The 25,202-nt window shown below is 46.6% G+C and overlaps 2 protein-coding genes across 2 annotated transcripts; one reads left to right on the top strand and one right to left on the bottom strand.

The window, feature by feature from the left end:
• Positions 1-16,945: 16,945 nt before the first annotated feature.
• On the top strand, positions 16,946-17,927 carry LOC136502555 (citrate-binding protein-like). Its single transcript, XM_066497815.1, has 2 exons — positions 16,946-17,313; positions 17,396-17,927. The coding sequence occupies exons 1-2, from the start codon at positions 16,984-16,986 to the stop codon at positions 17,789-17,791; spliced, it is 726 nt and encodes a 241-aa protein (XP_066353912.1). The 5' UTR covers positions 16,946-16,983; the 3' UTR covers positions 17,792-17,927.
• Positions 17,928-19,423: 1,496 nt separating this feature from the next.
• On the bottom strand, positions 19,424-20,325 carry LOC136503137 (uncharacterized). Its single transcript, XM_066498311.1, has 3 exons — positions 20,208-20,325; positions 19,946-20,119; positions 19,424-19,870 (listed from the first exon to the last, which is right to left on the bottom strand). The coding sequence occupies exons 1-3, from the start codon at positions 20,250-20,252 to the stop codon at positions 19,424-19,426; spliced, it is 666 nt and encodes a 221-aa protein (XP_066354408.1). The 5' UTR covers positions 20,253-20,325.
• Between the last annotated feature and the right edge of the window lie 4,877 nt (positions 20,326-25,202).

The following is a 25,202-nucleotide window of genomic DNA, read 5'->3' as shown; positions in this document are numbered from 1 at the left end:
TTCTATGGGCTCATCTTCTTTGAAGAGCTCACAACAAGTGTTGTATAAGTCATACAACATCAACATGTATTGAGAAGTTGTTGCTCTTGAATCATTGGAATGGGCACGCAATCCCACTTCTCTTCAAGTTTTAGGTTGCTACATACCATGCTCCCCCCAGATTACTCCATCTTCTGTAAAGATAGTGTATCTTCAAACTTTCTTATTTGGGTTTATCCCATTAAAAAACTTACCTCATATGACGCTTTAAGCACCGTCTTAGTATTTCTGAGTCTTGTCGCTATCTTCCTATCGGAACTATAAAAGGTCTAGGAATTTAGCTATTTCTCTACTTAGAGGTATCATTATTATGACCGTTGTACTCCCTCAACGATCACATTCATCTTTTATAGATCACTCTTGCCCTCAATGAACACTATGCATCGCATTATCTGAAGTATAGGGGAGTATCTTTCTTAATTTTCTTTCTTAATTGATCTCACAATTTTCTCCCTCGAAATGTGGCATAAACTTTACTGCCATAATTTCGAAAACTAATCAAAACTCTTGTGTATGAGGAGACATTTATGACTTACTTCATTTACATAATGTAATCATGCAAACAAAGTTATTTTTTAATTCATATGGGAGTATATTTTCCTCATTCCACTTCGAGAACTTAACAAAGTCTTTTGCAATACTTCTACAAGTCATGCTCGCATATTTTCTTATCTTTTGGTTCGTATATAACTTCCTTTGTCCTTAAAATCATTTCATGTCAAAATGATCATACAAGAAAGGATTTTCTAATCGATGTGCTTAGCTCAGTTGATAGATTCAACCTATTAAGCCTTAATCCTTTCTCTTTCCTTTCAATCTACATCTAATGACTCCATCTTAGCAGCCATATTATACATCCAAAAGTGTACATTCCACCATTACTAGATAACTTCACAATGAGCTACTCAATTAGAGTGCCCGCATGTGTTGGTAAAGAGTTAGTTAACCGACTCTCCACCTTCTTTGGATTTAGCGACGGTGTGACTATGGGATTGCTCCCCTTATGGCCCTCAACTCATTGAGTGCTTAATGACCATAACACAATAGAAATGCACGGTCAATACTAGGACAGCATAAGAGCTACCCCAAACTTCTCTCCCTATGCGGGATAAACTAAAAGCACATGAGTCATCACAACCTTCTCCTGCCATGTGGGATAATTCCCTATAAGGGACATAAATGCCAGAATTGGCTCTCGGGACATTGAAAGTGTTTGCATATTCAATCATCAAATTTAGAAATAAATCTGAATACATGCTTAATCCTACATTGGTGAAATTAAACATGCATCTGACTTATTATAATTCTTATCATAATGACTCAGACTGAAATTATATTCTTCTTGATAGAGAGTACATAAAAGACATTTCTTAAACTAGACTTCCATATCAACTAGGACGTCATTGACGACTCTTATTGCTTCATCATCTTTTCTTGGATTAATATCCCTGAATTCTTTCTTTTCAAGCTATTCTTTAAAGAGAACACAGTCCCTCATGCAATGGCGTTCTTTCATACAGAACTTGCACTTAGGCTTTTCATCTTCTGAGTCACAAGTACCCAGCTTATTTTCTTTACTGCCTTTAAGAATGAAAGCGTGGAGATCTTTGTCTGAAAATATTAAACAATAACCAACTTTTAGTTCTATTATATATCACCGTTGGGCAGAAAATAGAATAAAACAATATTCTTCTACATTAATTCCACATCACCGTTGGGCAAAAATGAAATTAACTTATGGAAAACTCAATTATCTTAAAAAACGTATAACTACTCCTCAAAATTAAATTATCTCATTGGTTTGAATTTAATTAGAAGATAATCAACATCATTGTAGCGGAAACATGAAAATATATTTTTCTAGTTTAGGAGCATTTCTTGATCATTATCTACTCTCTGAAAAATTGGTCACGTTGATGCAAAATTTATCAGAGATTTAAACTTCAAACTTAAACTCATAAACTTACAATATTGTTCTCATCAATGTTGATCAGAAAATAACAATATCATAATTTAACATAAAGGCTACTTCTCCAATTTAAATTTTCCCGTTCCAATTTAATTAGAGGATAAACTTTTCATAGCAGCGGAAACATGAAAAATTCTTGAAAAATAATAATTCTTGTTTAGAAGCATCTCAGTATACTCATCTACTCTCTATACAATTTATCCCGTTGGTTTAAAATTGAATAGAGATGAAAATCTAAAAAAAATCAGCAATGAAAAGCTTCTAAAAAGAATAAAAAACTAAGTAGCACCCTTTACTGTTCACATGGCCCGAGGCCTGCCCGTTCTCATTCGGCCCACTGATCCACTTGCCCGTGCAGCTCGTTCTCTCATTCCATGGCCCAGCGGCGCAACCCAACAAGTCAGCCTTGTACACGCGCCCACAGAGCAGCTCAGCAGGCCCAAAGTGCACACGCACTGCGCGCCCCCACGTCCCAGACCGCAACCTAGGCCTGGGCCAGGATTCATCTTCCCACCTAGGCCAAAAGCTAGCGCAGATGGCACCGACCGTCACATCCAATCCGACGGACATCCGCGGTTCTCGCCCGATCAAAACCCTCAGCCGGTGCACCTCCCCCAAACCCTAGCTTCATTCGTTCCCTCACCCATCCACGTTCTTCTCGCCTAGCCCGCGGCAACGGCGGCCACCCACGGTGGCATGGGGATGTTGCCTTCGGAGTCCATCCCAGTCGGCTCCCCTTCTCCTCCTCTTTACTTTCTCTTCCCCCTCCTTCTGTCATAGCCACGCGGTGACCCAGCTGAGGATCCACGGCGGCGGAGAGGTGAGGCATCACCGCCGCAAGCCCCCTCGCCGGCGTGCGCATTTGCCCGAGGGTGAGCACGCTGCCATCGAGCGGCCTTGCGACGGTGCTCTTAGACCGACCACGCGCACATGACGAGTGGCAGCTCAGTCCTTTGTCCCCGCACCGGCGAAGCGGTGGCATGGTGGCTCTTCCTACGGGGCTATCTTCATCTTCCCGCACAATAGCGGTAACGACGGCGAGGAAAGGAGGCTAGGTGAGCCCCCCATCCAATTTCTTAGGGATAGGGTTTCACAGAGGTTAGGGTTAGTGTTCTTCCGAATGAAAATTTGTTCATCTCCTTCTCTATTCTTTCGATTTCTTCTCCAAACCAGATCTACACTCTAGAACCTGGCTTTGATACCATTATTGAGCTTAGAGAGTACATCTAGGTGTAGATCACTGGGTACATTCTTTCTATTCAGAGTAAAACCACATAGATCATGTACAAAAGAGACAACTATAGAGAGAGATGAATAGGGGAACAGGGGTGCAGACCATAGGGCTTGGAGGAGGAGCTCGGGGTAGCCATGGCGTCGGTGTTGGTGAAGACATAGGGCGTGGTGCAGTGACGGCGGTGAAGGCGGTGGAGCTTCCCGTCACTTACAGCACCCCCTTGATTGGTTAGGGTTGTAGGTGGGGTTAGGGCAGCTACGGTGAACCTCATGCCTTGTGCCCTTCCCCACACCTCCCTCTTATAGTGCTACGCGACGGGGCCCCACCAGCCAGTCAATAGGCTAGGTGCCCCCGATCAGGGCGCAGATCAAGGCCCCCGATCAGGGCGCAGATCAACCCAACACTATACACTTAGATATACACTATATTTATATTGTTTACACCAAATTTTGGAAGGAGAGTCATGGGGACTCGAAAGCTCCTAAGATCATGTCATCAAGGAATCAATTGCGTGCAGATCAGAACCAGCCGATTCGGATGCAAAAACTGGAATCAGCTATTTTCAGATAGCTCCAGCGGATAATGGCAAAGGCTACGTTCGGCGCCAAGACAAAACATGTTGGACTCTACAAAAAGGGAAAGATTAGGTCCAAGTTATCTTAAATTAGGAATGTGTTCTTTAGGGTCAAAAATTGTGATGAGTCGTGCTTAGACAGGAGTCATGCACAGGTCCCGGGTATAAATATCAAACCTCGGCTATTGTAAAAAGACAACAATCAATCCAAATACAAGTCAATTACTTTTTTCAGCTCCAGCCACCCCTTAGGAGTAGGAGTAGAGTAGATCTCGGTGAGTTCTTCAGCGAGTACAGCTGCATCGATCCGGTCGACCTCCACTGCTTGTCTGTAAGTACCATCATGGTTTATACCTCTGTTCGTATGGCTGCATCGATCCGGTCGACCCCCACTGCGACTCTGGTATAGGCTAGTTATCGACTCTTGTCTAGTTCAAGTATGTCCTGTGTGATTCTGCCTCACACCCCACTGCTCGAACTAGATCAAGGTCAAGTTATCGGCTCTACCCTAGTATGGCAGTCTTTGGTAGGTTCATTAAGTTACCAATATTGCTTAATGCTTTCATTGTTTATCTAAATTATAGCAATATCACTCTGCCTGATTGGGATTGATCTAGATCGGCCTTATATCTTGTTTAGCCCATCGTTTGTTAATCTGAAACTGATCTAATCTACACGTTAAACGATGAGTTATATTTTATTGGCTGTTTTATGTCAATCTTGATCGTGCATAGCGTGCGGTTAAAGCATGTTACGTCTTGAGTAGATTTATTGGCTAGCGAAAATCGTTCCATGGCCCGTTATCATGGCCTATGTGATCCTGCCTCACACCCCACTATTAGCACTGAGGAGTGGGGATCGTTACTTGATAGATCTATTCCTGATAAGGCATGACTTTAACTGTACGTTATGCCTGAATCGACTGTTTTAGCCGATATCGAGTGCTTTCATGAACAGTTCGCATCATGAGACCGTTGAAGTAAAGATATGTTGAAAGATATGTTAGCCCCATGATCTTATTATTGTATTACGACCTGCAAGATTCTGCCTCATGCCCCACTGATATTAGTAATGAGTTAGGGTTGTCGAGTCTGTTATTATTTCTACGGCCTGCATGATTCTGCCTCATGCCCCACTAGTTATAGCGATAGATGAGATCTAACATGTTCATTAGATCTACCTTTATTAAACGGTTAAGTGGAGTTGAATTGTTTCTTTATATAAAAAGGGGTTCGGTTACCTATAATCACTGGCTTAGCATAAACCAATCATTGTTGATATCTTATTGCCATTGATTAATATTTGTTCGAATAACGACATTTATCCTGATGATAACCGATTCTTCTTATACAACCCAATGAGCTCTAACTGATTTATTCTCATAAATATGCTGAAATCGACTATTTAGTCGATCTCTTTTCATATCGGCTCTCAGAGCCACATATTTGGGACTGTCTGGCAACACCGGCAAGTTTCGCCCAAAATTACTGATAAACTTTCTCTCCTTGTCAATTGCAGGGTCAAATTGACTGGCACGTCTCGGGAGAATTGTGTAGGATCGACCATCACTGCGCTGAAGCTAGGCGGATCTGCTCCATTGAGCGGACCCTTTCGGCTTGCTGCGTGTGTCCTCGGCACAGAGACGAAAATTCTGTGTCGACACACATTTCTAGCACGCCTAGTGGGACACCACAATCGTCATGGCGGTTCACAACAACAACGACATTCTTATATTGCATTATGAAGATCTACCTGATCGGGATAAGGGTATCATCAGCAAAGCTATAGAAGAGTTTCAGAACAAGTGTTTGTTGTCCTACACCAAAACACATGACAACACAATTGTTCAGAAATTTCCGCTACCAAGAGTTCTACTACATGGGCAGACAGATACGACTGAAGATGAAGACAGGCGTTTCTTTAAGGAAGTTGTAGACAAATCTATTCATGATGCCATATCAAGCCATAACGAAGCTTTCGTGGACATATTCCACAACGCCATGAGAGAGGCGATTCATGGATTTCCAGTTGGTCAAGGCAGACCGGCTTATTATAATATTCCAGATCTGTCGACCCAAGGGACTAATCAAGTCGGTACCAGCCATCAAGAAGCAGCACCAGCTGGTAGTGGTGATGTCCAGACAGTTCAGGGTTCATCTGAACAGGCTCAAGGTACTACTACAAATCAGATACAGTATAATCCTGGACCGTCAATATAGCATGTGCAACAGCCAGTGGGGCAAAGTCAGAACCGGGTGATCAATTTTGGCACATCAGGTCACATACCGTCGTCGGCTCAAAAAATAGCACCCTCGATTCAAAGGATCCATAGATATATAGATCCTTATATCTATAATCAAAGACTTCAAACAGCAAGCTAGCAGAGGACTCAACAGATCGAGATTCCACAAGGGTATCACTATGGCATAGATTATAACACCCTTCATATGATGCCAAATCTAGGATATCAGGGCACATGGGATTTCAATCCACAGATGGGTCAGCAAGTACAGAGAAATCCAAATACGCAAGCTGATGAATTACCGCTGAGGGTGACCGAGATGATGAAGAATCAGTTCGGTCGGAAGCAAAAAGGGCTGACCTTTTCATACAAACGCCCATATCCAGAATGGTATGATTTGGTCGCTCTTCCAACAAATTATAGGCTCCTAGAATTCGCTAAGTTCACTGGCTAAGATAGTACAAGCATGATAGAACATATCAGTCGGTATCTTACACAATTGGGTGAAGCATCAGTTGAGGATGCCCATCAAGTTCATTTCTTCTCCTTGTCCCTGTCAGGGCCAGCCTTCACTTGGTTTTCGTCACTACCAGTCAATTCGATTGCCAATTGGGCTGACCTGGAGAAGAAGTTTCATATGTATTTTTATACTAGGACTGGAGAAAAGAAGATTACCGATCTAACAACTATAAGATAGAAGACTAATGAATCGGGCACTGAATTTCTTCAGAGGTTCCAAGAAACCAGGAACTTATGCTTCTCCTTAAACTTGGCTAAGGATCAACTAGCTGCTTTAGCTGTTTAAGGAATGCTGTCGATGTGGAAAGAAAAGCTACTGGGACAAGAATTTAACAACTTGGGTCAATTGGCTCAACGAGTAGCATCACTCAATAGCCAATTCCAGAGTATGCGCAGAGATACCCAGTTCTAGAAGAATACCACAGTAGCCAGAGCTTATGATCCATACTCAGTCGATGACAGTTATGCAGATGAAGAAGAAGAGGTTGCTGCGGCTGAATGGAATTGGGGCAAAAGGATAGTGATGGTGCCAAATCCTTGGGGAAGAGGAGTTGAGGAGAGCTATGACTTTGATGTCACCAAATCAGACAAGCTCTTCGATTTCTTACTTAAGAAAGGGCAGATCAAGTTGCCCGATGGTCATGTCATGTTGCCCCCTGATCAATTAAAGAATAAGAAGTTCTGCAAATTCCATAATGCTACTTCTCATTCCACCAACGAATGCAGAATTTTTTGGCAGCATATACAGAGGACTATTCAGCAGGGGAGGCTCAAATTTGATACTCCTCGGAAAATGAAAGTTGATGATAATCCTTTCCTAGGAGATCAAAACATGGTTGATGCTAGGCTATTCAAAGGAAAAACTAAGGTCCTAACATCAACCAAATCAAAAGAAGCTAGAACAGTCGATCCCGAGATGCAAATATCGACTGATGAGTACAGAGAGATTAGAAGACGTCGTGCTGAGCAAAAGAGCCAATACGAGCAGGGGAAGACATCAAAAGCAGAGATGACAAAGCCGCGGGTCACATCTCAGATTCTATTGAATAAATGGCAGCGACAGAAGAAAAAGGATTATCAGCGTTGGTTAAAAGATCAAGCATACCAGCATCAACTGAAACAAGAGAGGTATAAAAGGGAGCAAGCCGAATTACATTAGAATTGTCCTTTCTTCAGACATTGCTGGAATGAAGGTTTGAAGTTGCCTCCTAGACATGACTGTCTAAAATATAGCAATCAATATCGGGAGTATAGGCAGTCTCAAACCAACCACCGATCTATCCATACTCAAGATACATCTCATCATAATAACATGGATCGATGCTTAAAAAATGGAAGTGTTCATGATCGGCTTGGGAAAAGAGTTGTTAATCAAGACTGGGCTGATTATGAAGAAGAAGGCAACAAGAATGGGTACATTTGGTAGGAAGGCCAATGGTGTCCAGGAGGTTTGACAAGAAGCCAGAAGAGAAGGGTGCAATGCCTAAGGGATAAAGAATTGGAACATGCTCAGACATCCGGCAAGCCTCCAGTATGGCGTGCTAAGAAAACAGCCGATAGAAAGCAACCATCGACTGATGTTTAGGTGACTTTTCTGTTGTCATCAGAATTCAGAGTCAATGGTGGAAGCCAACAACCGATCCAAGCAATCGGCTTCGAAAATTTGTCTTAATGGATAATCCAATAGATGGCACAGATGGTAAACTAGGACATGGCTTTATATCGGCCGATGAATTGGAAGAAGTGGATATTGGTTCTGAAGATAGACCTAGGCCGACGTATGTAAGTGCCAAGTTGGATCCTGAATATAAGCGAGAGTTAGTTGATTTATTGAAGGAATTTAAAGACTGTTTTGCTTGGGAGTACTATGAGATGCCTGGTCTAGACCGGTCAATTGTTGAACATCGGATGCCAATCAAACCTGGATATCGACCATTTAAACAGGCTCCAAGGAGATTCAATCTGAATGTGCTCGATGATATTAAAAAGGAGACTGAAAGGTTATTGGAGGCGAAGTTTATCCGACCATGCCGATATGCAGAGTGGATATCGAATGTTGTCCCTGTATACAAGAAGAATGGAAAATTAAGGGTTTGCATCGATTTTAGGGATCTGAACAAAGCCACACCCATGGATGGTTATCCAATGCCGATAGCCGATATGTTAGTAGATGCAGCAGCCGGGCACAAGGTTATTAGCTTCATGGACGACAATGTAGGGTATAACCAAATTTTCATGGCTGCGGAAGACATAGCAAAGACCGCTTTCAGGTGCCCCGGCGCAATCGGTTTATTTGAGTGGGTTGTGATGACTTTTGGTCTAAAGAATGCCGGCGCAACTTATCAGAAGGCGATGAATTATATTTTCCACAAGTTGATCGGCAGGATTGTTGAAATCTACGTTGATGATGTGATGATAAAATCCAAAGGGTACAAAGAGCATCTAGTTGATTTGCGGGAGAGTCTAGAATGCACAAGAAAACATGGTCTAAAAATGAATCCTAATAAGTGTGCTTTTGGAGTGTCAGCTGGACAATTCTTGGGTTTTATGGCCCACGAGAGAGGAATCAAAGTTGGTCAGAAGAGCATGAAGGCGATTGATGAAGCAGTTCCTCAACTACTAAAATAGAGTTGCAGTCTCTGCTTGGTAAAATCAATTTCATCAAAAGATTTATTTCAAATTTGTCAGAAAGGATCCTACCGTTTTCTCCCCTGTTGAAGTTGAAAAATGATCAAGAATTCAAGTGGGGTGACATACAACAAAAGGCGTTTGAAGAGATAAAAGAATATATGAAGCGTCCACCTGTGCTGGTCCCTCCTCAGCAAGGTAAGCCTTTTAAGTTGTACATATCGGCTGATGACAAGACAATTGGGTCGGCCTTGATGCAAGAATTTGAAGGAAAAGAGAGGGTTGTTTTTTATTTGAGTAGAAGACTGCTGGATCCAGAAACAAGATATTCTCCCACCGAAAAGTTATGCTTGTGCTTATATTTCTCTTGCACCAAGTTGTAGCACTACTCACTATCGGTCGAGTGTACGGTTGTTTCCAAGGCTGATGTGATCAAGCATATGTTATCGATGCCAATACTGAATGGGAGAGTAGGAAAATGGATTCTCGTGTTATCAGAATTTGACTTGAGGTACGAGTCGGCTAAAGCAGTCAAAGGACAAGTAATAGCCGATTTCATCACCCAACATCACAAGCCAAGCATTAATTATGTAGAGCTAGTACCTTGGACACTATTTTTTGATGGATCATCATGCAAGCAAGGTGGTGGCATTGGTATTGTTATTATTTCACCTCAGGGGGCAAATTTTGAGTTTGCTTTTCCAACCAAACCAATGATTACCAACAACCAAGCGGAATATGAAGCTGTTCTCAAGGGGATTCAACTTCTTCATGAAGTAAAGGCCGAAGCAATTGAAATATTCAGAGACTCACAGTTAATTATTAATCAGTTGATTGGCCTATATGAGTGCAAAGAAGATATTCTGAGGGGATATTATGACGAGTGCCAAAGGTTGCTCAAAGAGTTTCCTCATGTTTCATTTCAGCATATTCCGAGAGCGCATAATCAAGAAGCTAACCGTTTAGCTCAAAGTGCTTCAGGTTATCGAGTGATTGAAGAAATCTTGAGTAATGAAACCTCGGATAGTGATTGGAGAGTTGAGATAGTTGACTACCTTAGGAATCCATCACAAAAAGTTACCAGAAAGCTCAGGTATAAATCGACTAAGTTTGTTTTACTAGATGGCCAGCTGTATTACAAAACAATCGATGGGGTATTACTCAAATGCCTGGTCAAGAAGAAGCCAAGGTGTTAATGGGTGAAGTACATGAAGGGATATGTGGAGCTCATCAGTCAGCCTATAAGATGAAATGGATTATTCGTAGAACTGGATATTTTTGGCCAATAATATTGGAAGACTGTTTTGAATATTACAAGAGGTGCCAAGACTGTCAATGCTTTGGCAATATTAAAAAATCGCCCGCATCGGCCATGAACCCAATAATCAAGCCATGGCCGTTTCAGGGCTGGGGAATTGATTTGATTGGCCAGATCTTTCCATCCTCAAGCAAATGACATAAGTTCATATTGGTAGCAACAGATTACTTCACTAAATGGGTTGATGCCATTCCTTTGAAAACGGTGACTTCAAAGAACATGGTTGATTTTATCAAGGAGCATATCGTGTATTATTTTGGAATTCCTCAAACCATTACTACTGATCAAGGGATGATGTTCACATCAGAGGAATTTGGGGATTTTGCTGCCAGTATGGGGATCAAGCTGCTAAATTCATCCCCTTACTATGCTCGGGCTAATGGCCAGGCAGAAGCGTCCAATCAGATCATGATTAAGCTGATCAAGAAGAAGATTGAGGAGCAGCCGAGGAAGTGGCATTCAACACTTAATGAGGCACTATGGGCATACATGATGGCCTATCATGGATCAATTAAAACGTCACCTTATGAACTTGTGTATGGCCATAATGCAGTCCTTCCTTGGGAAGTTTAGACTGGATCGAGGCGTGTTATGTTACAGAATGATTTGATAGCCGAAGTCTACAAGAATCTTATGATGGATGGCTTAGAGGACTTAAGTTGCCTTTGGCTGCGCGCTCTCGAAAATATCAAAGCCAATAAACTAAGAGTTGCGAAATATTACAATAAGAAGGTCAAGATTAAGCAATTCTCTGAAGGAGACTCGGTCTGGAAAGTGGAATTGCCGATCAGATCAAAGGACAGTAAATTCGGCAAATGGTCACCTAACTAGGAAGGACCTTATCAGATCAAATGTTGTGCACCTAGTAATACTTATATTTTGGAAACACTAAAAGGAGAGGAAGAATTTGGCCGAGCAATCAACAGGAAATATTTAAAGAAATATTATCCTAGCGTTTGGATCAATACTCAATAAGCAATTTGTTTGGTCGATAGCCTTAATAGCCGATATCGGAAAGGTATTGTCTCCGATGCAAAAATAGACCCAAAGGAGTAAAGGCCGATACAATGTGTATCGCCTATAGAAGCAAAGCAAACACAAACGAGGTGATGGGTATGAAGCACGAAACAAAGGAAAATCACACAAGGCGAGGAAGTTGTTTGCCAAACGTCACCTATTACAAGCTATAGGCCAGAAAACACTTTGCCTACTATATCATTAGCCAGAGTATTGAAAGCTATAGAGTTGGCGGCGCTCATAAAATCCTCAACCAAGCGCTCATGCTCCCTAGGGTACGCTGCGTCTGGAAAACCATGGGGAAGAAGCCGAAGATTATGGCCCGAATGGGCTTGTGCAGCAGCCAACGCCATGGCAGCACCATGACAAACGCCATGAAGGGCGACCTCCCTGAGACGATTTGGGATGTCATGCAAGCGAACCACCGGAACTGCACCCCTAGCATTGACAAATCCCGCCGCATGATCTGCGGCTGATCGAAGACTCTCCAACTGAGCAGTTAGATCTAAAATATTCAATGAAAGAGTGACCAGAAGTCTTGAGGGCAAAATTAAGAAAAACAGAGAAATAATAGCAGACATCTCACCCATGATTCTAGCTTCAGCCCTGGCCAACCTTTCTCTCACCAGGCCGACCTCGGGGGGGGGGGGGGGGGGGGATTGGTCTTCAATCATGGCCAAAGCCGATTCCGCTAGGGAGAGGCAGTTGGCTAGATGCTGGTCAGTCCGATCGATGGAGGCCAGCAGATCATCATTATCGATCTGTCGCCTCGAGTGACGAGGAAGCTGGCGGTGAATTGGTGCCAAAGATGACCTCGAAGGCTGGGCAGAGTCAGCCCCCTGATCCGAAGCGATGGGAGTACCCCAAGATACGTCCTCTTGGCGACGAAGGCGTTGTCGTGATGATGCAGATCTGTTGAGGGCTTCTTCAGCAGACCTCTTATTGTTCTCCATGACCTCAAACCTACAGAAAGGCAGGAAATATATTGAAGACAGAGAAGGATTGAGACGACGTGGGTTGTTTTTTGATCCACAGCCGTAGCCCGTATATATAGCCCGGGAAAGCGAGAAGATAGATTTCGATTGAGGTGTGGAATTGAAATCAGAAACAGAAATGGATCAACACTCCAGAAATTCAGGGGACGGATAACGAAGAGATAATGGACTCGAATTTATTGCTTCCCCAGATTACAAAATATCGTGGGATGGATATATTGACCAGAGATTAACCCACCAAGACTTCTTTGGATTTAAGGGAGTCCGGATCTCCACAAGGCCAAAACTCATTGTGAACCGAGTCACATCGGCCCATCAATAAAATTATACCAGAGAAGAGGAAAGGTCGCCCGCCTAACATATGCTCGGCAGGTTTCTCGATAAATTGAGGAACTATGGGAAAGAAGCCTGAGGCTTTCCCGGTGGGCGTTTGGAGGAGCAACAAGGGGAAGGTGTCCACACATTCTAGCCCTCACAAAACACTAGAACAACTTTGTGAGCATGGAGAGAAGACTCAGGTGATATCACAAGAATTCTTCTAACCGCAATGGCAGGTCTTCTTGCTCAACGAGGCGCTAGAATAAGTGACACAATCACCCTATGCACAAGAATTCTTCTAACTGCTTGAGATCTTCATAAGATGGACCATGGAGGGTCCAGCGGAGTCGGAGGCGCTCAAGGAGACAGGTAGAAGAGAGACATGGCTGAATTGTTGAGCTGCTCTTGCCAGGGTCGGATAAACATTTTATACCGACCTGGAAGGATGAATCCAAGTGCCCGTGAAGCAATGATGCTCTTGTAAAAGTTTGAAGCATGAGCTCATGAGCTGATATGGACAGCGACAAACAGTAGACCCCGGATCAAGATTCTCTACTCGTGACTACAGACCTATCAGGGATACAGACGTGATAATTTTGGAATAAAAATTACTTTTATCCCAAAATTGGGGGGCATGTGTTTACACCAAAATTTGGAAGGAGAGTCGCAGGGACTCGAAAGCTCCCAAGATATGTCATCAAGGAATCAATTGCGTGCAGATCAGAACCAGCCGATTCGGATGCAAAAACTGGAATCGGCTGTCTTCAAATAGCTCCAGCGGATAACAGCAAAGGCTACGTTCGGTGCCAGGACGAAACATGTTGGACTCTACAAAAAGGGAAAGATTAGAGTATAAGTTATCTTAAATTAGGAATGTGTTCTTTAGGGTCAAAAATTGTGATGAGTCGTGCTTAGATAGGAGTCATGCGTAGGTCCCGAGTATAAATATCAAACCCCGGCTATTGTAAAAAGACAAAACTCAATCCAAATACAAGTCAATTACTTTTTTTTTTGGCTCCGGCCACCCCTTAGGAGTAGGAGTAGAGTAGATCTCGGTGAGTTCTTTAGCGAGTACAGCTGCATCGATCCGGTCGACCTCCACTGCTTGTCTGTAAGTACCGTCATGGTTTATACCTTTGTTCGTATGGCTGCATCGATCCGGTCGACCCCCACTACGACTCTGGTATAGGCTAGTTATCGACTCTTGTCTAGTTCAAGTATGGCCTGTGTGATTCTGCCTCACACCCCACTGCTCGAACTAGATCAATGTCAAGTTATCGGCTCTACCTTAGTATGACAGTCTTTCATAGGTTCATTAAGTTATCAATATTGCTTAATGCTTTCATTGTTTATCTAAATTACAGCAATATCACTCTGTCCAATTGGGATTGATCTAGATTGGCCTTATGTCTTGTTTAGCCCATCGTTTGTTAATCTGAAATTGATCTAACCTACACATTAAACGATAAGTTATGTTTTATCGGCTGTTTTACGTCAATCTTGATCGTGCATAGCGTGCGGTTAAAGCATGTTGCGTCTTGAGTAGATTTATTGGCTAGCGAAAACCGTTCCATGGCCCGTTATCACGGCCTGTGTGATTCTGCCTCACACCCCACTGTTAGCACCGTGGAGTGGGGATCATTACTTGATAGATCTATTCCTGATAAGGCATGACTTTAACTGTGCGTTATGCCTGAATCGGTTGTTTTAGCCGATATTGAGTGCTTTCACGAACAGTTCGCATTACGAGACCGTTGAAGTAAAGATAGGTTAAAAGATATGTTAGCCCCATAATCTTATTATTGTATTACGGCCTGCATGATTCTGCCTCATGCCCCACTGATATTAGTAATGAGTTAGGGTCGTCGAGTCTGTTGTTATTTCCACGGCCTGCATGATTCTGCTTCATGCCCACTGGTCATAGCGATAGATGAGATCTAACATGTTCATTAGATCTACCTTTATTAAACGGTTAAGTGGTGTTGAATTGTTTCTTTATATAAAAGAGTGTTCGGTTACCTGTAATCATTTGCTCAGCATAAACCAATCATTGTTGATATCTTATTGTCATTGATTAGTATTTGTACGAATAACGACATTTATCCTGAACGATAACCGATTCTTCTTATACAACCCAATGAACTTTAATTGATTTATTCTCATAAATATGCTAGAATCGACTATTTAGTCGATCTCCTTTCATATCGGCTCTCAGAGCCATACATTCGGGACTGTCTGGCAACACCGGCAAGTTCCGCCCGAAATTACTGATAAACTTTCTCTCCTTGTCAATTACAGGGTCAAATTGACTGGCACGTCTCGGGAGAATTGCGCAGGATCGACCATCCCTGCGCTGAAGCTAGACGGATTTGCTCCATTGAGCGGACCTTTCCGGCTTGCTGCGCGTGTCCTCGGCACGGAGACAAAAATTCTGTGTCTATTAAATTCAAAACATCGTATAATTTGAAACACAACGTCTAATAAACACCAAACAATCATGTTCTATTATAATAGTATAATTATTGCTTTGGCATGCAAAGTGACATCAACTATGTGAGGCCTAGCTCAATGCTGCCCAAAAATGTTCTGCCACTGTTGTTGAAGAAAAATGAGAAGCTATCTTCAACGGCAACAAATAACTATTTTATTAATTTTCTCAACAAGAACCTAACTACCTAGAAGGAGAGGAGCAAGTTGGCTGGACTGCTCTTATTTTATTTCCCCAGCGGAGTCCCGATGTTTATAAGCAATTTTTGGCAAGAATTGTTCACTGGTATAGAAACTATTTTTGTTGACACTTGTTATTTTTTTCACTGGTGGTTTAATAAAATGTATAGACGCCAATAGAAATTAAACCATGGGTCCATGACTATGAACAACTGTTGTAAATACATATGTACTAGTAGAAATCATGTATTTACACTTGCATTTCTCTTAAGGATGCCGCGGGTAGAAATGGGTTGTGATTATTTTGTATCGCATACATAATTTTTTTTAAAAAAATAGAGATACATAAATGCTTTATTTTAGATCGACAAAAAAAATCAAAACGTTGCTGTATTAAGCAACAGACACAAGCATGGTCACGGCATGGGGTTTGGTGTGACTCAGCTACTATTTCGATCGGTGCTTCTGATTTTATGGCGAGCCATAGCTGTGATGTGGCGACGTGCGACGAGCAACTAAAAATGCCCATAGTATTGGAACTAAAGGAGAGACATCGCCGCATCGGAATTCAGGAGGCTTTGATCTTTTGACCTAAGTCGAACCTAGGCTTGCTGGATGCTAGAGGCTCTTTCGTTTGGATAGAAAGTTCCCGCGGCAGCATCAACTAGCGAGGCCGACATCGAATTTACCTTCATCTTAACACACCGGTCTCGCTCAAAGGTTTAATTTTCTAACCATTATACTTAGTACTATACTTTTTGTTATGTGTGTGCTAATTTGCTAGAAAAGCATACTTTTTTATTTGACAGTACTAGAATCGTAGATATACTACATCTATCATGATTTATATATATAGTCCCCGTCCCAAATTATAAGTCATTTTAACTTTTTCAGAGTCAAAGCATCTTAAATTTGACCAAATTTATATAATAAAATAATAATATTTATGCTACCAAATAATAATTATTAGATTCCTCATTAGTTATATCTTTATAGTATACCTATTAATTTGATGTCATAAATCTTTCTAATTCTCTATATAATTTTAGTTAAATTTTGAAATATTTTGACACTCGAAAAAATTTTGAATGACCTATAATTTGATAATTTGATGAGATGGAGGAAGTATTAAATATAATTTCGCAAAGGCCTTACCAACCGTACTTCATTTCACATGTGAGACTAGATTCCATTTCCATTAACAAATCGAGTAGTGGTTGCCGGCCTTCCCTTTCTTTGGCCGTCGCGTTACAAACTCACACAATACACGCGCACCATGAGGCCGGCATTATTGACGGTATCGACACAAACACCCGGTTTTGCTGGAGGCCACCAAGCATGAAGGTGACAACCCCTTCTTGCTTGGAAATCACCACCGATAATCCCACATATAACCAGGCACACTCTTGCATTGCATCGATGATCCAACATATATAACGAGACGAGAGGTCCTTTCATCGATCATGGCCATGGCCTCCTCCTTCCACCGCGCTCTCGGTGGTGGCGAAGCCGCGCGCACGGAGCTAGTATTACTACTAGTCCTCTCCGTGGTCCTCGCCTTGGCGTCCCCCGCCTCGGCCACTGATGGCAGCACCAGCAACCTCACCACCGGGTTCGTCCAGGTGGAGCTCCCGGAGGGCAACTTCCAGGTGCAGAGCCCCTACGACGTGCCGGAGAACCAACGGTACAGCTATGACAACGTCACCGGCGTGCGCACCTTCTTGGTCTACGCCAGCGACAAGCCCTTCAACACCGTCACCGGCACCAAACCCCGCACCGAAGTCCGCCTCACCGTAAGCACCCAAATTACAACCATGAGTTCACTTCATCAGTTCCATGACGCATATACGCGTCTTCTTGCACGCACGAGCGCAGGGCCACGACTACTCGTCGGGGGTGTGGCAGTTCGAGGGCTACGGCTACGTGCCGACGGGGACGTCCGGCGCGTCAGTGATGCAGATCCACAACGAGGACGCCGGCGCGAAAGCCACGACACTGATGCTGCACGTCTACAACGGCACGCTGCGGTACTACAGCGGCGAGGCCGTGGAGGACAGCATCTACGACCGCTGGTTCCGCCTCAACGTGGTGCACGACGTCGACGCGTCCACGGTCGCCGTGTACCTCGACGGCGCGCCGAGGCTGGCGGTCAACGTGACGCCCAGCGCGTCGCACTACTTCAAGTTCGGCGTGTACATGCAGCACCACGACGTGTCGCCGTTGATGGAGTCGCGCTGGAGGAACATCACCGTATACACGAAACCCTTTTAACTGGCTACTAGCTAGCCTTCTACTGTACTAGTCAGTATAGAGTAATGTATCCATTTGAGTTGAAATTTAAAACAGTTTCAAACAATACAGTGCCGGTCGAGCTATAGACAGCTAGTAGGAGCACTCGGTCATTGATCCCTCGAAAAACTCATAATAAGAAATAATATATTTTTGTGATTTGTCTTAGTCACTACAGGAAAACGCCTCTTTGCCGACTGCTTGTCCCGGTCGGCAAAGGCATAAACCCAGTCGGCAAAGGCTTTGCCGACCGCAAAGCCACGTGGCAGTCGGCAAAGAGCAGTCGGCAAAGCCTGGGTCGGCAAAGGCGGATTTGCCGACTGCCATGTGGCACACAGTCGGCAAAGCCTTTGCCAACTGCCACGCCAGCAGTCGGCATAGCCACGTGGCGCCGTCAGCCCTGACGGCAGCCTTTGCCGACTGCTGGTTCCTCGGCAGTCGGCAAAGAATTTTTTTTTCAAAAATTGTTTGCCGACTGGCCGCCAGCTCGGCAGTCGGCAAAGAAAGAAAATATTTTTTTTGAAATGTTCTTTGCCGACTGCTTTCGGAGTTGCAGTCGGCAAAGGTTTGACCTCTTTGCCGACTGTCTCCCATTGCAGTCGGCAAAGACTCTGTCCTGGGGTTTTTTTGCCCAGCTAAACAGTCGGCAAAGCTGGAAATTTTTTTTTTGCTTTTGTTTTCTGTTTTCTGGCATCAAAACCCTGCAAAATCACAAATTATAATCCAATTTCACCAGAAGCACCGGTAGCACCATTTATATCACAATTTCATCACATTTGTCGCCAACATCACCACATATATCACAATAACGCACAACATCACATATATCTCACATATATGTCACAATAATAACCACACAAGTGCATTACAACCATCACATGAAGTCCAACACGTCGAACACCACAAGTCGACGTCCATCACACGAAGTTCAACATAACAAGTCTAGGTCCATAACGAAGAAAAGAAATACATGACAACAACTTCGACGATACGGTGGATACATGATAACAGAATCGACAAATACCTAGCTCGTCGCGCCGTCTCCGGTCTCGTCGTCCGCTCCGCCCCCAGAGCCCCCAGGGTTTGCCCACGGAAACCCCCTTGGACCAAACTGAGGCGCCTGCGCGTACTGCCACCCTCCGCGCACCGGCGGCCACGAGTACGTCGGAGGAGGGCCATGCGGAGGTGGATACGGTGGATAGGGTGCAGGTGGTGGATACGACATCATCTGATGGCCGGGACCTCCAGGAGACGGGTTCGAACCCGCCGACTGTACCTGCACAAGTTAAACGCCAAGTGATGTCATTAGTATCTGCAGCATGGACGCACAAGTTAAAGCAAGAGTCAATATACTCACCGGGGTCCCTCCAGGAGCGACAGGAGCAGGCACAGGAAAAAACTCTGGAGGAGGAGGCGGTGGAGCGAACATTGGAAGAGGAGGCGGTGTAGATGCCCCGGGCGTCTGCATGGACTGGAAGAAGCTGGCCATGTTCTGCATCTGAGTGTTGTAGTGCTGCTGCAGGCTTTGCTGGTAAGCCATCTGTTGCGCCATCATCTGTGCGTGCAACGTGGCGATCCTCTCCTCCATCTTGGCCTCCATCTGGGCCTGCAATATTACATCCGCAGTGTTGATTGTATGTACAGGTGCGAAACGAGTGAACGACGAACGAAACGGCACTTACCTGTGACGCTGACTGCCGCCGGGGCGCTACGGGGATGTCGCTGGAGCTCGTGGGCGTGGATCGAACCTGGGTCAGCATAGGAACCTGGGACGGGTCGAGGGCGCTGTGGGCCATGTAGTAGCGGCCGTGCTGCTTCCCTGGTCCCAACCTCTGCAGGAGGTCTGTGTCCAGGGGCTCGGCGGTGGGGGTCGAACGTCTCCCCGTAGCGCTGGTGAGCCGCGACGGTGTACTCGGTGGCCTTCTCGTAGGCGGTGGGGTTGGTGTACGCATCGGGCCCGTCCTCCGGGTTGTAGACGTTGTTCGGATCCGTCGCCTTGCCCTTGTGAGAGAGGAGGTACGCGGTGTACTCGTTGATTTCCTGCCCACCGTGCGTCTGCGTCTGCATTGAAAACACAAACATGGTTACAAGTATTGACAATTGAGCGCAAGGATTAAGACATGAACGGACGCATACCCATCTTGTCGCGAACTGGGGGAGGGGCTGATTCCCTTGGTGGTGTGACACCCCTCGCATCTGCGCGCGGCGGCCCTGACGGTCGGCGCGCCTCGCGTACGCCTCATCCGTGCGCCACATGCGCACAATCTCCGTCCAGCATTCCCTGTGGTTGTCGCACCACGACGGACACACCTGCATGACATCAAGTATTTGACATGCGAGAAGATTAGTGTAATGTTTCACTGAAGGAATCTGAACGAATGTTGTCATACTTAATTACCTGCTCGTATTGCGCTTGGGTGAGGTCGGCCTCCCTCGAGTTCATTCTCTGGCGGATTTGGGGCTTCTTGATGTTCTCTCCAAGCACGTTGGCGTGGAAGTCGCGGATGGCCTGTATGCGCGCCTCATGGTACAGGTCCTTGAGATGATCTTTGCAGACCGCCTCCTGCACTCGCGCCGCCTAGGCCGCTTTACCCTCCTTGCACGTGAAGAAGTCCTGCACACAGACACATCATGTAGCATTTCCTTTTTGCAAGAAGTCCGACGAATGCGTACTATTTAGCAATGCGGTGCGATGAAAGACTCACCCAAAACTCCCTCTTTATCTTTGCCGCGATGGTCTCGCCACCCTCCTCGACAAGGTAGAAGTGGGACCACTTGGTGGGCACCTTCATCTTGCCGTTGACGTTGACAAGGCCAGGGTAGTACTCCTTAATCAGGAGGCCCTGGATGCCATTGATATGGCGTGCTTGACCTGCTCCACTCACAATCTTCCAGGAACTGCATGAGTCATTAAGAACAATTGTTAGTCTTCAGTTCGATTTTTGACATGTCATATGAACAAGTAGTGAAATCAATAATGGTTACTTACGTCTGGCCCACGGGTGTGATCACCGGGCGCTGGTGGAATTGCGGCCGCACCCTAGGAAGCTGCGTGGGCCCGCGCGAGTACACCTTGGCCACGCCTAACGAAGTCGAAGCCATCTCGCCTGGTGTAGGCACGTCGTCGCCGTCGTCGTCGTCATCGTCGTCGTCGTCGTCGCCGCCACGCTCGTCGTCACGCGACGTCGTCCCCCCTTGCGAGGACGAGAACAACAGCCTCCTGGTCGCCTGGCGACGTCCGCTGGGGGGCTGGGACCCCCTACTGGACGACCCGCGCACCAACACCTCCTCCTCCTCGTCGTCGTCGGCGGTCTCCTGCGGGGGGACCTGGTACGCCGAGCGTACTGCTCAATGCGGCCGCTGTCGCCGTCCGCCTGGCATTTTGCCGAGTGCCTGCAATGACAAAGAACAAAACTGTTAGCATAAATAAATGACAAGTACTTGTAAAGGAACATAATAATAACAATATAGTATTACATGGCCCCGTAATTATCTCCGCAAACGGCAATATCTCGGGCGTGGAGTCGTCATCTCTATCACTATCATCGTCATCGCTATCAATATTGTCGACCTCCCTTAAGTCATCACTGTCATCATCATCCTCATCATCTCCATAGTCATCATCATGTACCTCCTCCTGGACAACTCCATCGCGCTGCATCTGCCATCTCTCAAGCATTCTTAAGTCCCTGGCATCCTGCACCTCCTCACCCTCGTCCTCATTGATTTCGTTGTCTACTTCCATGCCCATGAGCGAACCAATGTCGATCTCCAAGGTACCTTCTAGCCCCTCAGGTTGATAGAACTCATCGGTGCTTGGGTCAAAGTTGTAATCGTTGTCGTTTGGGAGAGGCGCTTTGCCGCGCGGCGACACCAAATGCACAAGGCTCCACCCCGCAAGCTTCTCGTCTTTTTGGCACGCCCATGGGAGGTAATAAACTTGTGTGGCGTCTCGGTTGGCCACAATGTAGACATCGTCTCCTTTATAGCTGGAGTCCTGTCGAATCTCGACTTGACCTATCGTAAGGTCTTTCCTCGTGATATTAGGATCGAACCAATGGCATTTGAATACGTGGCTCTTACTTGCGAAGCCCGAGTACATCCACTCACGGTCACCCATGCTCTGTCATGCGGCAATGTTAACATGTGATAAAACCAGCAAGTGCATCTACAACGTGCTCCTACCATCTAATAGGTGAAGGATAGGTCCTAATCCCACCCGAGCATGCGCAGACGAGGTTAGCTTCCATGCTCCGCTCCCGTCCGAGATGGAATTTCGGCAGCACCTCCCCGCTGTTCTCCCGATACACGTCCCGGCGGGGAGAGTGTGTATCCAGAGAACAACGGGGAGGTCCTGCCAAAACTCTGACTCGGACAGGAGCGGAACATGGGAGCTAACCTCGTCTGCGCATCCTCGGGCTGTCCAAATAACGTGGACAATCCAAAACGGATACGGTTATACATATGCGAAGAACGCATACTTCCAACCGTATCCGTTTCGGACGGGAGACGCCTAACTGGGTAACGCGACCTATGACTACATGTGGCGGAAAGAGGGGGTCATACCGCAGGTGCCGGTGAAGAAAGGCTAGCGGGGCAGTGCCGAGTCGTGCTCCTCCGGCTAGCCTCCAATGGGAGCCCTCCTGAAAAAGAAAAACAATTAGTGAGAACGAAAAATTTCGGCAGCACCTCCCCTGTACGGGAAGGTTACCAAACCTACAAGAAAAGACGGCACGATGGCCGACAAACACATATACATGTCAGGCACGATGGCCGACAACCACAAATGTATTTCCAATCCATGCAGAAGAATATAAGCAGGTATTAACAAAGTAAACTACTACTACTAGTAGTACTACTACCTCATCGTCACGGACGGCGTCACCGGCGCGTGGAGCAGAGGCGCGCGCGAGGACGGCGAGGCGGGGACGGCGTGGCGAGGTGAGGACGGCGCGGCGAGGCGAGGACAGCGTGGCGAGGACGGCGCGGCGAGGACGGCGACGCAGGGCCGGCGGACGGCGAAAGGCGCGTGGACGGCGGACGGCGCGCGGATGGCGGACGGCGGACGGAGCGGGGCACGCCGGATCGGGGCGGGGCAGCGATGGCGCCGGGGCGGGTCGGGGCGAGGCCGCGGCCGCTGCGGTGGCCGACGTCGGAGCTGCACGCGGCGGCGCGCCTGGCCGGGGCCGGATCAGGCGGGCAGCGCCGGTGAGGGCCTGGGCGGGCGGCGCCGCGCCGGGGAGGGGCCCAGCGCGGGGGGGGGGGGGGACGCGCCGCGGTGGCCCAGCGCGGGGGGGGGGAGTGCAATGGGGGAGGGGGGGCGTCGCCGGGGATGGCCGCGCCGCCGGGGGAGGGACCAGCACTGTGGGGGGGGGGGGTGCGCCGCCGGGAGGTGCCGCTCCGCCATGGGGGAGGCCCGCGCCGCCGGGGAGGGACTCGCGCGGGGGGGCCCGCCGGGTAGGGCCGCGCCGCGCGGGGAGGGCGCCGCGCCGCCGGGAGGACCAGCGCGGGGGGGGGCACCGCCGGGAGTGGCCGCGCCGCGCGGGGATGTCGCCCGCTCCCTTGGAGACCAGCGTGGGTGGGGTGCGCCGCCTGGGAGGGCCGCGCCGCGCGATGGAGGGCGCCGCGCCACCGGGGAGGGCGCGCGCGGCCGGGGGAGGAGGAGGACGGGATCCGCCGGCGCGGGAGAGAGGGGAGGGGGAGGGGCGTGGGGGGAGGGGGAGGGCGCGGGGGGGGGGATGCGCCGGCGGCCGGCCGGGCGACGGCGTCGACGGCGGGGGCGGCCTGGGTGGCGGCGGCGGGCGGGATTTTGGGGAGGGGAGGGCGGGCCGAGCGGATAAGGCGACGTTTTTCTTTTTTGTTATTTTTTTCCCTTTGCCGACTGCCAGCATGTGACGCGGTCGGCAAAGGTCTATTTTTTTTTCAAAAAATTATTTTTTTTTAATTTTTTTTAAAAATACTTTGCCGACTGCTCTGCTCCCTGGCAGTCGGCAAAGGTTATTTTTGATTTTTTTCTCAGAAATTCTTTGCCGACTGCCATCCTCCCTGGGAGTCGGCAAAGGCTCTTTGCCAACTGCCACTGATGGCAGTCGGCAAAGAATTAATTTTTTTTTTCGATTTTCGATCCCAATTTTTTTTTGTGTTGCCTTGCTACAGTAAGTACATGATATATTCCAAGTTTGGGGTCATTTTGATTTATTTTGCTATATTCCATTGATTTTTTCTGTTTCTTTGATTTTTTCCGGCAGCTCCAGATTTGAACTGCAGGTACATGAAATAATGGAATCCGGCGATTCAGAAAATGATATTCATGATGTTTGGAGTATGTTGAGGCCGTGTGCGGGGCCTCGCGTGAAATTTCGACCGTGTTGGTGTCGGAACACGCCGAGCCACGCGCGTGAAAAGTGTTTTTAAATTTTATAAAATCGAAACGTAGTCCGAAAATGACGAAACTTGACGACGTGTCTTGTCATCGCATGAGGAGGCTGTGGTAAAAATTTGAGAAAGTTTCGAGCAAGTGGCGACGTCGGGTGGCTAAAACCTGGACACACATGTGGAGATGTCCAGGTTTTAGCCACCCGACGTCGCCACTTGCTCGAAACTTTCTCAAATTTTTACCACAGCCTCCTTATGCGATGACAAGACACGTCGTCAAGTTTCGTCATTTTCGGACTACGTTTCGATTTTATAAAATTTAAAAACACTTTTCACGCGCGTGGCTCGGCGTGTTCCGACACCAACACGGTCGAAATTTCACGCGAGGCCCTGCACACGGCCTCAACATACTCCAAACATCATGAATATCATTTTCTGAATCGCCGGATTCCATTATTTCATGTACCTGCAGTTCAAATCTGGAGCTGCCGGAAAAAATCAAAGAAACAGAAAAAATCTACGGAATATAGCAAAATAAATCAAAATGATCCCAAACTTGGAATATATCATGTACTTACTGTATCAAGGCAACACAAAAAACTGGGATCGAAAATAAAAAAAATAAAAATTCTTTGCCGACTGCGAGGGAGGATGGCAGTTGGCAAAGCCTGCGCCTTTGCCGACTGCTGACGGAGTGGCAGTCGGCAAAGGTGACGGTGTGGATGGCGTCAACCATGGCCTGCCTTTGCCGACTGCAATTCTTTGCCAACTGCCTGGCAGTCGGCAAAGCCAGGCAGTCGGCAAATCCTGCTTTGCCGACTGCAGGAAATTCCAGTTGGCAAAGGGACCTCTTTGCCGAGTGTCGAAAAAAAACAGTTGGCAAAGAAAATTGCAGTCGGCAAAGAGCCAGTTTCCTGTAGTGAGTTGAGGCGATTATACTTTTGTCCCATGTGTGTCACTACTCTGGCAGGGCTGCCTTAGGCCTTCCACAGCGTGGAAGTGATGTCCAAAAATTCTA

Source organism: Miscanthus floridulus, chromosome 14 (genome assembly GCF_019320115.1).
Source record: "Miscanthus floridulus cultivar M001 chromosome 14, ASM1932011v1, whole genome shotgun sequence".
Taxonomy (NCBI): Eukaryota; Viridiplantae; Streptophyta; class Magnoliopsida; order Poales; family Poaceae; genus Miscanthus; species Miscanthus floridulus.
This window is presented reverse-complemented; position numbering and strand designations above follow the sequence as displayed.